Source organism: Vidua chalybeata, chromosome 6, assembly GCF_026979565.1.
Source record: "Vidua chalybeata isolate OUT-0048 chromosome 6, bVidCha1 merged haplotype, whole genome shotgun sequence".
NCBI classification, from domain to species: Eukaryota; Metazoa; Chordata; class Aves; order Passeriformes; family Viduidae; genus Vidua; species Vidua chalybeata.
In genome coordinates this window covers 17,836,385-17,850,511 of record NC_071535.1, presented here as the reverse complement: position 1 = coordinate 17,850,511, position 14,127 = coordinate 17,836,385, and the positions used below count along the sequence as shown (strand labels likewise).

Here is a 14,127-nt window from a genome sequence, read left to right as displayed (position 1 = left end):
GCCAAGGTAAGTGCTCAGGAGCCAGGGACAGGTTTCAACATTCTGGGACAGGTTTCAGCCTAGCTCTCCCTGATGGGATGCTGGCATCATACATGTGACAGTAGGGACACAAAGGGGCTGGAAAATATTGCTCTGGGAGAAATCCCAGCACAACCAAAACATGAGACTAAGGCAAAAGACATCAAAGGATTGAATTAGGAAAGATGTGCCTAGGATTGCAGATTCTAGGATTGATTCATTGTTTGTTGTAATGGCATTGCCATGGTCAAAATACTGTTGATTACAAAAGGGGGGAAGAATGGAGAAGAACTGTATTTGGGGATGAATTTTCAACATTCTGAGCTGTCCCATCGCTGCAAAATGTGCCTCAGGACTCACAGAGGGTCCTGGTAACTCTTCTATTAGTGTTCTCCAGTATTTTCAGACACTGTTAAGATACCCAGTGCTATTCATATGAATATGCAAAATGCTTAAAACTTAGCAGAAAAATAAGCTCTGTTAAAAATAGCTTCATTGAATGCCATGTATCATGTATGTGAAAATATATTGTACATCTTTCTGTATGCATAGAGGAAAACATGAGGCACTTAAAGATATAGCAAAATAATACTTGCCTGTATGGCCTACATTCTAAAAATGTGGGGTTTTTTTTTCCTATTTGCTCACATTAAGTGAATGTTTATGCTCAATGAAACAGTCTGTAAATTATATGTTAAAGTTAAAAAGGCTGAGCTCTTTTAGACTTGAGTCTCTACAGAATCTCATGGAGATGTGTAGGTGAAATTTAATGTTGTATGAGGAAAATTGCTGTTAATTTTAAGCAAAAAAGGCCATGTTTCAGAAAGGCATATTTCAACTCTCCTAAACGGTGAAGTTTTTCAGAACTGAGTTGTAAGATCTGCTCCTTAGGTAAAAAGAATTAGCTATGGAACATCCCCTGTACTTGAAGAACTCAACTTGGCAGTAGAACTTATTTTGAGAACACAAAGCAATCTACTTTTTTGAAATTTCTTAAAGAGAAAAAGGAAAACAATCTATCTTTCCATCTTGTGATTGATATACAGTATCATCAGTACAGCAGCTACTGCGCTAGCTCTCACAGCATTGTTCCTTTCTTCCCTTACAAAGTTTTTTACAGATAGGAGTATGGAATATCCTTTTGTATTTAAGCTTATGAAAATTTAACTTTGTACTTTGCGACTTTCACAATGTCATAAATGGAGAGACCACATAAAGCTCTCTGTGAACCTGAAGAAGATACTGTAGAAATGTGTTGATACAAATCCAGTATATAATGACTACTTTTCTCTAGGAAATCTCACAGAATTCCGTTACAGGCTTGTTTTCATACAGTACTTGAAGCATTTGCTAGTCCATTTCTCTAAATTTTTTGTCTTACTAACCCTTCAGAATTCCTGTACAGTGGGTTTTCTGTAGCAAAATGACAGAGGCAAGAACTATGGTAATAATTGAATAATGTGTCTAAAAGAAAGAATTGCTGTTAAGAATTTTTATACTTTTTTAATTTGAAACATCTGAGATCAAAATAAGTCACAAGTATATGGAATTAGTCACAGTAGGTTTGGACTGTGAAAATCAAACCATTAGACCATATTATTAAACCAAAATTCCTTGATGGTTAAAACAATATATCGTTGGGGAAAATAATCAAATATTGTTTTTTAGAATAGCTGTAAGCCAATACCATCCTCCTAGGCAAAGCCAGCAGGTGTGCTCAGTAGCAGAGAGAAAACCTGGGAATGCTTCAGATCATGCATTCAGGTAAGAAAAATCATCTTGCATTACAAAGTCCTAATTATGAAAAAAACAACTCAGCAAGAAAGCGTGATATTGACTACTTCCTCTGAAATAAGGCCCCAAGCAATTTGAGTGAAATGTGTTGTAATCAGGGCAAAGTGGTGCTTTCTGCTTTTATATTTCTGTGCAAGAAACTGCAGCATGCGTTGTGGTAAGCTTCATTTGCTGGCTCTTTGACACACTTAAGTATAGGTCATCAATACGTGCCAGAATGACACACTTCTCGTTATTACCATCATTGAAAGCATGTCCTCATGTAAGTACCATCAATGTGTCATCAAAGTTCGGACATGGATTACCTGGGAATGCTGCACGGCCTCCAAGGCTGTGTTCACAGGAACTAAGGAACATACTGGTTAAGAAGAAAAGAAAGCAATGGAGTACAGTGACTTGTGAATATGAAGGACAGAAAAAACTGAGGCGACAATTTTCATGTAGTCTCAACCGATTTCCTTGAATTTCATTTTTAGTGTCCCAGCCTGCCATTAGCCAAGTGCACTTTCAGATATTAGTTCATTAAGGCAGTTGGCAGAAGAGCAAAGCAAAGTCTTGCCCCAAAGAACGCATGGTTTATTCAGATAAGAGCAATATAAGGACAAGTGTTTTACTTTATAATCAGTAAGATGAACAGAGCAAAATTCTTAGAAACAATGAGCTAAAATGAAAAAGCTGAGAAAACCCAAGTGGTATGAGGAAATTGGCATGTTGGTCTAAGAGTAGATACAAAATAAGCTGTTGTGGGTAGTAAGAGAAAAGTTGGGAGCTTACAAGGATGGTGAATCTGTAATACAAGAAGTTAACTAACAAAAGAGAAAGAGTTTATGTGGGAGGGAGAAGGAATTCCAATTTCTCAGTCACGAGACCAGGAAACGCTGCCTCATACACTTGCTGCATTACACACATGCTTCTGAAAGGGCATGTTTCCCTCCTAGACATGAAGAAACCTGTCACAGGAAAAGAGATGCTAAAGTGTGATTAGGAAAAGAGGTAGGTATTTTATCTTTGATTCATCTGGTCTGTCTGCATACATTTGACTTCTCTTTGGTGAGAAGTGTGTCACAAAACCCTTTGATCCAATTTCTAGAGCTAGATTTTTATTTTGTGATACTTATCTGTACTGATAAGCTTGCAGTGCCTTATTTACCGTGTGGTTTTATGAAACCAAGCTGAAATGCAGACATCTTATGTTTATCTTAAATATAGACACTGCATTTTTTTAAAATTAGTCATCATGTTGATAAGGTTCCTCAATGGACCAAATTGCCAAGTCCTTATCAAGAATTTTCCTTGGCTTTCAAGATTGTGAGTGAGTTTAGCTCTAGCTGATAATTTAGGCAACTTGATCAAATAAGGTAGTGGCAGGTAAAATTGCATATGTGCTTTCTGGGTAGTTTTGTCATTCTTCCTTTTTTTAATGAATAATAATGAAAGGGGCTTTTTTGTGGACAAGAGATCCATATAATAACCTCTCAGCACAGGCAATAAGCCTGTTTGGGGTTTTTCTGATAAACCCACAAACACATCAAACCTATAAAAGGCTGAATTTTTCTTACCACAAAAAAAAGTTTCTGCACACAAGATGTATTCCATTTGAGTTCTTTCCCATGTGAGAACAATTGTAGACGTGCTATCTTGCAACCTACTCATTCTTCAGCCTCTTCACCTCCTCTGCTGCAGTCCAGGCTCAAAGCACAGATTAGCTATTACAGCAGTCTCTCAAGCAGTTAGCATATTTGGCAGTATAACTGGTTTGCAACCAATATTTTCCATTCTTGTACTTCCTGAATGTAACAATTAGTTCTCTAGATAAGGGAACTGTCAAGTGTCAGAGCTGTGATACTATCAGTGAGTACCAGCTCTCTCACACCTACAGTTGTACACCCTTTCTTACCCTTTCTTTCCCCTTTCTAAAGGTCAGCTCTTCTACGTGTTCCTAAGGCTCATGCAGGCAACATCTCCAGTCCCACTGCTTTAGTGACAGGGCAGTCATTTTATTGATATTTTCATGTTGAAGCTGTTGGTAACCACAGTCCTGGAAGTGACTAAGAAAAGTTTAATTGCTAATGGCTTTATAAGCTCATGCATCACAGCTGCAATTTTTAGAGGGAAGAAGTGTTAATGAAAAACTCTGCTCAGTCTCCACCTCACATGTTCAAAGGGACACCCAGCAGATTGTCGTGTGCATGCAGGAGCCCAATAGCCTGGTGCGTTCCACACGAGGGTTTCTGGTACATGCAGTAAGCCTTGCTGGAACAGCAGACTTGATGGCAAGTTCGTGTGGGATCACATACAAAGGAGGAGAGAGGGATGTGTGAGGATGCAAAGACAAGAGTGATTTGCAATACGAAAGATACCAGACACACATTTTCCTCTTCTGAGCAGGTCCCAACATCCAGAGGTACCTGAATCCCTGTATTTCTATCCTCTTCTCTCCATTGCCATAGGGGGGAGGACATTGTTTGAAGTGAGAAATCTGCCATATTCATATTCCCAAAGCAGTGCTTACCATAATAATAGAAAGCGCACATCTATTATTTTATTTGTGGTCTGCTTTCTGATCTCCTTTAACTCTCCCACAAAAGAGACCCAGGATTGCAGGACGCCACCCCAGTCCTAGAAGAAGTGTCTTAACTATTCATCCTACTTCTGCTGTGGAAGCTTCCATCTAAGTCACCTTGAGAACCTTAGATTTTGGGTTCCTCTTCCTTTGCATTCCTAACTCCAGGAGCATTAACATCCTCTGATCTCCTAAAAGCAGTTTCTTTCTTCTAGGAAAAAAAAAAAAAAAAAAAAAAAAAAAAAAAAAAAAAAAAAAAAAAAAGACACACACCAAGAATCCCATAAAAACAACAGAAATGTAATAGGTGACATTTTTCCTTTTTGGTAGCAGAAAGCTGGAATCTTGTCAATCAGGTCCTGAAGAACTAACAGATGACAGCCCATCAGACTACAACAGGGGGTTTTATTGCACCCAGGCTGGAATTATCTCAAGGATACTATTGGGGTGGACAATGAACAACAGCACTGAGTGCCATGATGATCACACCCTGGATAAGTATTTGTTTCCATTTGTGTACAGCATTGTGATGATGATCAGTATTCCCATCAACTGCATATCTCTCTATGCATCTTGCATTCAGGTGAGGAAAAAGAATGAGTTAGCAGTCTACATCTTTAGCCTGTCTCTGGCTGACCTTTTGTACTCTTTGATTCTACCTCTGTGGATTGATTATGCTTGGCATGGAGATGACTGGAGGCTCTCTGCCTTGCTTTGTCAGATTTTTGCCTTCCTTATGTATATGAATTTCTACACCAGCACTGCGTTCCTTGCTTGCATCTCTCTTGACAGGTACCTGGCATTAGTTCACCCCTTGAAGCTCCAGTACTTGCGCACAAGAAGATTTTCATTGATTGTCAGCATAATTGTTTGGCTTCTGGAAAGCATCTTTAATTCAGTCATATTGGTGTACAAAGAAGTATTCAATGATCCTTGCAATTTCACTAATCATACATTATGCTATGATAACTACCCCCTGGAAAGGTGGCAGGCGAACATAAATTTATTCCGGATATGCTCAGGGTACTTGGTCCCTTTGATAGTCATTGTGTTTTGCTACCATAAAATCTACCAAGTAGTGAGGTATAACCAAGCCACAGTAGATGAAGAAAAGAAAAAAGTGAAGAAACTAATTGTGAACATCGCAGTTAGTTTCATTGTTTGCTTCACTCCTTATCATGTTATACTGCTTATCCGCAGCATCAAAGAGCCTTCCACGTCTGACCCACAGCTTTTGTTGCTGATGTATAAGGTTTACAGAATCACACAGGCCTTAACAAGTTTGAATTGCATTGCGGATCCCATTCTGTACTGCTTTGTGAGTGAAACTGCACGAACAGAGATAGTGAATTTGCTCAGGTGTTGCTTGTGCCTACGAAAGCGTGGGGAAGACCAAGAGAAAGGACATGCTCCGCACAGCTCTGCTACAAAAACCACTGCACTGATCACCTACAGAAGTTCCTGTGAAACACAGACTGTCAAAATTTCCTGAATGAGCACATGCAGAGGAAAACTGGATAACCTAAAAGGGAAAGAAAGAAAAATTGTTCTCCTAGGAACTTGTGTACCTAGGAAATGCCCCAAAGTCAGAGATACCAGTCTAAGCAAAACCAGTAGCTGGAGCCAATAAGAACTTACTATAGGGTCAATGAAATCAATGGAATATCAACACATATCTTTAAATCACGTGTGGTATGTAAATCAGTGACAACAAACAAACACACAGTCAAGAAGGATGGCTGTGACATGCTGACAGAATTACTGAAGGTCCCCCACAGAACTGTCTCCTCTTGCAGCCATCCTGCTGCAATGCACTAAGCTGGAGGAAGGCTGAAGTCTTCTTTGTACGGATTAGCAAAGGACCAGACAGAGGGAGTGTGGTAAATTTCATGTTGTTATTTATGTTGCTATGATGGTTCTTGTGTTTCATTAAAGACTCCAATTTTTCTTTAGCATAGCCCTTAGATCACACACTTCTTAAAATTGTTTACCTCCTATATATGGGCACTTACCTGCCCTAAGCTTTTGTTTTCCTTGAAAAATATATGTTCTAATGTATAGGTATATATCTGTAGTTTCATTACAATGCCAGTATTGGGTTTCAGATAGTTGAAGACTCATTAATTCAAGTGCCTATAAAGAAACAAATTCTAGCCACCAGTGTTTTAATTTGGATGAAACTTTTCCTGATACATGCAGGAGAGAAAGAGAAGGATAGAAAGGTGAGGTTTCACATCTCAGCAATGTAAAGGGCCAGCCTTCAGGGTTGCTTATTATGACTGAAATCTGGAGTGTGGTTCCATTTTCAGATTCAATAGAGTAAGGTTTGCATACAGTTACTTAACTGCACATGGAGGCCTGAGCTAGAGATTCCAGGGCTCTCAGTCTGGAAGTTTTAAAAAAAATTAAACAAGCCAGCCAGCAATACTGGCAAACCAGCAGAGAGCATGAACGTACCAACAAACAGTAAGAATGGAAGCAAAAGAACCCACACAATTTTGAAAAAGTTGGTGTTAGCACAAATCAGAAGTGCAGCTGTTAATTCAGGGACCTGTTCAGGTGCAGGCAGAAACAGCTGCCTGGCTCCCTGGTTCCTTGTCCCATCCAAACACCTGACCCTCTGAAAAGAGTTAAAACATTACATTTTTTTCTCTTCTTACAACCTTTTAACTTTTGCTCAATTCCCAGGAAAAATATTTGGTTATGGTGTTTTTTTTATTTCATAGGGAAAGAATTTTCTTTCCATCAAAAACAAGAATCGCCTTCTAGCAAATTTGTGTGGTGGAAAGATTTTGACCAGCACTTTTCAGCACCCTTTTCGGTCTGACATTATGTGTGGAGGATGTGCATAAAGTGGTCACAAACAATAATATATTTCTTATGAGAGTTTGCCTCTGTGTTTAAATAAAAAAAAATTATCCGTTGCAAAGAGCATTTCTGTTGTTTTCATGAGTTGCTGTGTGTCTGTACTTTCCATTAATTTCACATTCTGAAATAGGACCTTGCCAGGTTGCGCAAGCTGGGCTTGTTCAGCCTGGAGAAGACTTTGGGGGACCTAATGGCAGCTTTGCAATCCTGCAGAGGGTATTGAGAAGATGGAGCCAAGCTCTTCACAAGAGCTCATAGCAGGAGTGGTGTGTTTTAAGCCTGGTTGGAAATTAGGGACCACGCAGCCACTCGCTCAACCCCCTTCTGTTCCCCCACAGACAGGTGGAGTGGAAAGGAGAATCAAAGTAAAAATTGTAGGTTTAGATTAAGAACAGTTTTATAATCAAAAATAAATTTAAAATGTAGTAATAATGGTCAATTATAATAATAATGATAATAATAAGGGAAAAAAACAAGAGACATACAACACAATTGCTCACCACTCACTGACCAATGCCAGACCCCCCTTCCTGAACCCAGATCAGCCACTCTTCTGGGTAACTTCCCCCAGGTTATATATTGAGCAGGACATTCTATTGTATGGAATATCCCTTTGGCCAGTTCAAGTCACCGGTCCCAGATAAGCCCCCTCCCAGTTTCTTTTGCAAACCTCCTGAGTGGCAGAGCATGAGACAAGAAAAAAGTCCTTTACCTAGGATAAATACTTGACAAAACCAAAACACATGAGTGTGTTATCAACACCATTCTGATTCTGAATTCAAAACACAGCACTGTAACAACTATTGGAAGGAACTTAACTCTACCTGAGCTGAAAACAGGACAAGGAGGGACACGAAATCATGTGTAAAACCTGAAGGGTCAGAGCTGATATAAGGAAGAGTTTCTGAGCTATGAAGAACTGATAAGCAGTGGATCAGGTTGCACCAAGATGTTTTGTGTGCTCCATCCTCAGCAGATTCCAATACCCAACTCAACAAAGCTTGAGCAACATCTGACCTTGTAGCTGATCTTCCCTTTAGCAGAAGGTTGCATTTGAGATTCCCTGAGGTCCCTTCAAACCACAATTGTCCTGTGATCCTGTGGGTAGTCACTGTTCTGGCTATTGCTTTCATCTCTATAAAATTACATCCCCTTCTTTTTTGTTTCAATTTACTGAATTTTGTTTTGATGTGGGTTTGTGTTTCTGATTTGGGGGTCTTTTTTCTTTGTAGTTCCTTCTTATAAAGGAAGAATTATGCAAGCAGCAGTGCAAGTTACTTAATAATGATTTTTTCCACTGCTGACCTATGCATTTTGCAACAGAATATGAACTTTCACTGAAATTGAAATTAGCATTGAAATGAAAGCAGAACCAAACTTCAGTGTAACTTCATGGAAAAAATAACTCAGTGGTTCATTTTTAAATCTTTCACATGCCATAAAGGCTGGGAAGTTAATTCTATTTGGGCTTTTAATTTAAAGAATTTAATAATTAATTTAAAGAATTATGAAAACTGAAGCTAAGCAACAAAATCGAGTCGAATTAAACCTCTGTGTCAGGGAGTAGTGAGAGCTGGCAGCTCCACAAGGGGCAGTGAGCCAGGAGCTGAGGGTGACAGCCTTGTAGAATTTGTGTAGAATTTTGGCCTTACCTGCCATATCTCCCTGTTTAAAAAAAATCTTCCTTCCTTTTAATAACAGAGGAACAAAGGAATGGCTGTTTTTCTGACCCCACATAAAAAGCTATACTCAGGAACAATCTTATTTCAAATTTCTAGCACTTTAGCACAGAGTTTTTTGCTTCTCAATCCTAGTCATATCTCAGGCATATATTGAACGACTGGAGAGATTGTCACCACAGTTTCCTTCATCTGATAGCTGGTACCTTACCAGATGTCCCAACAAGTACTAAATCCAGAAAGCTACAATCTAAAGGAAATATATATATACTGTGTTCTGTTTCACATACTTAATCATATGTGTGAGGAAACACTGTGAGGAAAATGCTGTTGATCCTGTAAATCAGGAATTCCTTAGACTCGCATCCTTAGGCTCACATCCTTAAATGAAATGAACTGGTGAGACTTAGGTGAGTATCCTAATTTGAGGTACAAGGTCTTAACATGCTGTCTGGCTTATGGCAATTCATCTGCTTAGTTGTCATTTCACCACAGGAGACCGAAGGACTCTTAAATAAAAAGGTAGTTCTTAGTGGGCAAAAGGAACTCTTAACTCTGCCCAATACCTACCAAGTGATTCCTGAGATTCATTGTGTGCTCAGAAAGAGAACATAAACACATGGCTTCACTGTTTTTGGTCATCCCCATGCATTGCAACCCAACAAATAAAGCACAGTAAACCAAAGTTTCTGTTCCTTCTCAGAATGTGTTGGAGCAGAAAAAAAAAAAAAAAAAAAAAAAAAAAAAAAAAAAAAAAAAAAAAAAAAAAAGGTCAAACTATTGAGGACTGTGAGGACTGCTAATGTATTCATGGAAACCCCATGCAAACATGTGAGCTCTCCTTCCTGGCATGCAGAGAACAAGCACATGTCACTGTCTGCAGCTCAGTGTATGTGAACCTAATATGAGCACAACCAACCTAGGGAAAAGCTTCATCCTGGGATGTTGTATAGGGAAACGATGTTGCAGTCACATTTGTTACAGAGGTTGTGCCAGAAATGTGTGAAATACAAGATATAATTTCTTGGACACCTGCTCTGATATGATCAGTGCCAGTCTTCCTTCCCCACCTGATGGCTGTTGGCTCCCAGTGCAGGGTCTAAACCCTGTTCAGGTATGACTCAGACCTCATAATGTAACAGAAGGAAAAAGATACTACAGTGTATTGTGAAGGGTGCTGTGTATTGCCTGTGACTCCTCATGTAACTTTGCATCGAATTTTGCAGCTGTGAAAATTCCCCATGCTCTGAGAAGACCATTTCATCATGAAGTCTAGAGTTCAAACTTAGAGAATGATTTATTTCTGTGGAAAGCAGGAAATAAATTTAGGCAGTAGCATTTAGCACTTTAAAATTAGACATGTTTAGAGAGGAAAAAAAATCCTGAAGGTTTTTTTTTTTGATCCCCAGTACACTGCTAGTAGATTCAAATTTTGATTTTATATAAGCCTGACATATGAGGTTTCAAAAATATCTAGAAATATTCATCAGCAGTGGGCACCATAACTGTATCTCTGCCAAGGCAAGTCAAAGAAAATAACTTTATCTGAGGGGAAAAAACCCCGATTCTTCCTGTCTCACTATTGTTTATACTCACAATTTCTTCAGAATTCTTTCATGTGGCCACCTGAAAGTCACAGCTCTTGTATTTGCCCTTACTTTTTCTTGTGTTTTATGTTCATACCTGTACAGTCTTCACAATGTTAATTTTAAAAAACTAAATGTAGGACAGGAAAAAATAAGATAAGATATAGTATATTTAACGGTAATTGATTTTTAAATAAAATCTTAAGAGTGACTTGCTATGCATTTTTTAAACCTTAATAGTCAGTTTATTTCTTCAGTGTAACAAGAAAAAACTTATATAATAGAAAACTGTCTTGATCACTCAGATCAAGCAAAAGGAACCTGCAAAATGGATTTAGCTGTGAGCCTTTCAAAAACTTGCTAACATGGTACATGTGAGTTTATATTTTCTTTGTTGTGCATTCACTTCAATTCATTACAGGCATACTAAAAGTGAAACCACTTCTGGATACTTCTTTGGGTTTTAGCCAGTTATGCAGTTTGTTTATTTTTAGCAATTCATTCAGAGAAACAAGGAGCAAGAACTCGGAGACCTTTTGCAGCACTACCTGTGCAGGAGGCATAAGACACCCAACACAGACATTAAATCTGGCACTTCACTAAGATTCCTGTAAATACATTCTGAAGACAATAAAGTAATCACCTTAATGATTGCAGTGAGAGGTGGTAGGAATATCTGTGCTTGGATACATATTATTTTATGGAAAATGCCTGTTCCTGTCATTTCGGCAAATATATTTTTCCTTAAATTCTTGGGGTTTTTTTCTTGCAAAATACTGTTTATCATTATCACTCAAACTTAAATATAGTGGAATATTAGGATTACCTCAGCTGTATTTACAAAAGCCTTGTCTAAAAAGAGTGAGCTGAGAGACTGTCCTCACTAGGTGGCGATTTTGGTCTGTTTAGGCAGGTTTTATGGAAAAGCATAAAAACGTTCCTAGTTTAAAGCTGTGTCTCTTAAACAGAAGAAAAGGAAGTTTGGGAACAGAGCTGGCTAATGTGCCCCGAATTCCCATGAGGCTGCAGTGAGCCACCATGGTCCTTTCAACCTCTGCCTTGAGCTCCAGCAAGCTGTCAGGCTGTCAGTCATCAGACCCAGGAGTAAAATCAAACAGCACAACAGGGAGCCCTGAGAGCTGTCTACAGTAGTACACCATGAGCTCTCATTTTTCTGGTTCAGTCATGTGTATCTAAACATTATATTTAACAGTGAAAAACATTCAGTGTTATGCTGTGCAAGTCCATCCAATATGAAGCCTTAAGTTTCTCTTCTTCCTTTTTCTTTTACCTCCATTTCACTAGTCCTTATATTGCTTTGCTTCTTTTTTCTTTTTCCAGAGTTCATTCTTCTATCTTGCTCCACCCTGGTCCATTATATGTCCTGAAGAATATTTTTTAAAAATCTCTGCTCAACTCCTCACATCTTTATTAGTAATATAAGCAACTCTGAGCCATGCCACAGCACATGGAACTGTCATGTTGTTGGGGAAGGAAAAAAAAAACTCACTAGGTATCAGTATTTTGGCTAGGTCAGAAAGGACATATTTACCACAATGGCAGCCAAAAGCAGGATTCAGGAGAATTTTCTTACAGCTTAAATGAACTCCAGGGCCAGCCACCATGAAGTTTCATATGAATGTAATAGCAAAATAAACAGATGTCATGCAACCCAGGTTTCTTGTTACTACAATCTTCTGTGCTTTTCCCCGCTTTTCATCCCCTTATATTTGGGCTTTTTTTGTCCCTGTTAGTTTCTTCTCTGAAGACCCCTCTAATATGCAACTGAAGTAACTTAGAAATTTCAGTTTTAATATTAAAAGTTGTTTACTAGAACAAATATCGTGTTTTACCTTACCTTAGAATGCTATGAGGATGATCTAAATTCATAATGAATTTCAAAAAATTACTACAGACACATGAATCAGCTTGATCAGAAAAGAAAAGAATCTTGCTGAGCTCTTGCATCATATTAATAATTATGTGTGAATAAACACAGAACAACTGTAGAGTGCTGTGTTGGGCAGGAATAACAACGACTTATTTAAACAAGATGGTTTTTCCTCTTGCAGGAGAAAAAAAGACATTTTCTCCATATTCTCAGATATGATTGACAATGAGAAAAGTATTAAATGTCTTTACTTGCTTTGAAATGTTTTGTAGATATATAAGCATTGCAATGAGGTGCTCAAGTAACTATATGAGTTATACCTATTTAAATGGTCTCCTAGCTATTGACCATGGAGCTTCATACAAGACACACAAAAAACCTTTTCATTCTTTCCTTTTGCAACCTTGGAATAGTTATGATGTGCAGAGCTGAATGCAGGAGGATTCCTGCTCTCACCTCAATCAGTATTGACTCTGTTGTGGTCTGTAGTTGTCAACAATGCCAACAATGCTCATCACCAACAAAAGTAGATCTAATCAGTAATGTCAGGAGGAGCAGTGGTATGTTCACATGCTGGGAATATAAATCTTTGTCAAGAAAACATGATTTAATCTTCAGGCTCTGTTACTTCAAGTGTTGAAGTGTTGGAAACAGACTTTTTTTTTTATCTCAGAATATGTTTTGTTAATGTTCTCAGTAGCACCACAACCGACCAACATTATTACTATTACTATTGCTATTAGTATTATTTTAAAAATAATAATAGTATTAATAATAGTAATTATTATTATTTCCCACTTACAAAATCTTTTTTTCAAGAATAAATAATAAATGGTTGTGTAATTTACCATAAGAATAACACATCCCAATAGTTCTCACTCTATGCCATTCAAAACAGAACAAGGTATCTGAAACATTTGGTTCTGTGGGAATATGATCACATGAAACAGATACTAAAGGAACAGAGAGCCCTGATACTGTGCTGAGTGTCTGCTAGGCTAGAGTCACTTTGCCCACGCTCTTCCCTCACCTGCCATTCTGCCATCCTGGGATGTTGCTTTGCTCTTTTCTTGTGTTGGGCATCACTTCTCCTTGAGGGTGCAGTGCATGCAGTCAGCAGAGGAGCAGCATGTGTGCAGGTATACACATGCAAGACATATACATATACACAAGACATCTAAGACTGCTGGAAAATGGCTTTGCAGAGAATCACTGTAGCCAAGAAAATACCCTTCCCTGAATTTTGGGAAGCCGTGATCCTGTATTGCATGGCCACTCCTACCTGTCATCTTAAACATACATCACTAGCACAGTCCCTATTTCCTAATGAACTTAAAAGCAGAGATATATTAGCTGTTATTTTCCAAATACACTTTTTTTTTTTCTATATTAACTACTAGCAAACTGCTACTACCAATAGTATTTGCCTTACCAGTGACTGTGCCAGAGAGTGAAAAAAGGCTATGGCTGAGCTGGTCAGCCACCACACCTGGATATAAATCTCCCACAGCAAAGGTATAAATAAGATAGAGTCTGAATACAGTGCAGCAAGTAGTCCAATTATATATGTGTTATATATGTCATGCACATATCAAGTGTTATAAAAAACTGATGCCAAGCAGACAATACAGAGCTCTAAAAATAACTTCTTTGTCCTGAGATAATTGTATTTCTTCCTCGCTGTCAGCTATTTGTGGAAAAGTATTAAATTTCATATGAGGTGCTAAA

General features: G+C 38.3%; 1 protein-coding gene across 1 annotated transcript; it reads left to right on the top strand.

The window, feature by feature from the left end:
* Positions 1–4,663: 4,663 nt before the first annotated feature.
* On the top strand, positions 4,664–7,261 carry GPR65 (G protein-coupled receptor 65). The gene is made up of 2 exons (XM_053945760.1): positions 4,664–6,255; positions 7,102–7,261. Exon 1 carries the CDS (start codon positions 4,830–4,832, stop codon positions 5,865–5,867), a length of 1,038 nt encoding a protein of 345 aa, XP_053801735.1. The 5' UTR covers positions 4,664–4,829; the 3' UTR covers positions 5,868–6,255; positions 7,102–7,261.
* The last annotated feature ends 6,866 nt before the right edge of the window (positions 7,262–14,127 follow it).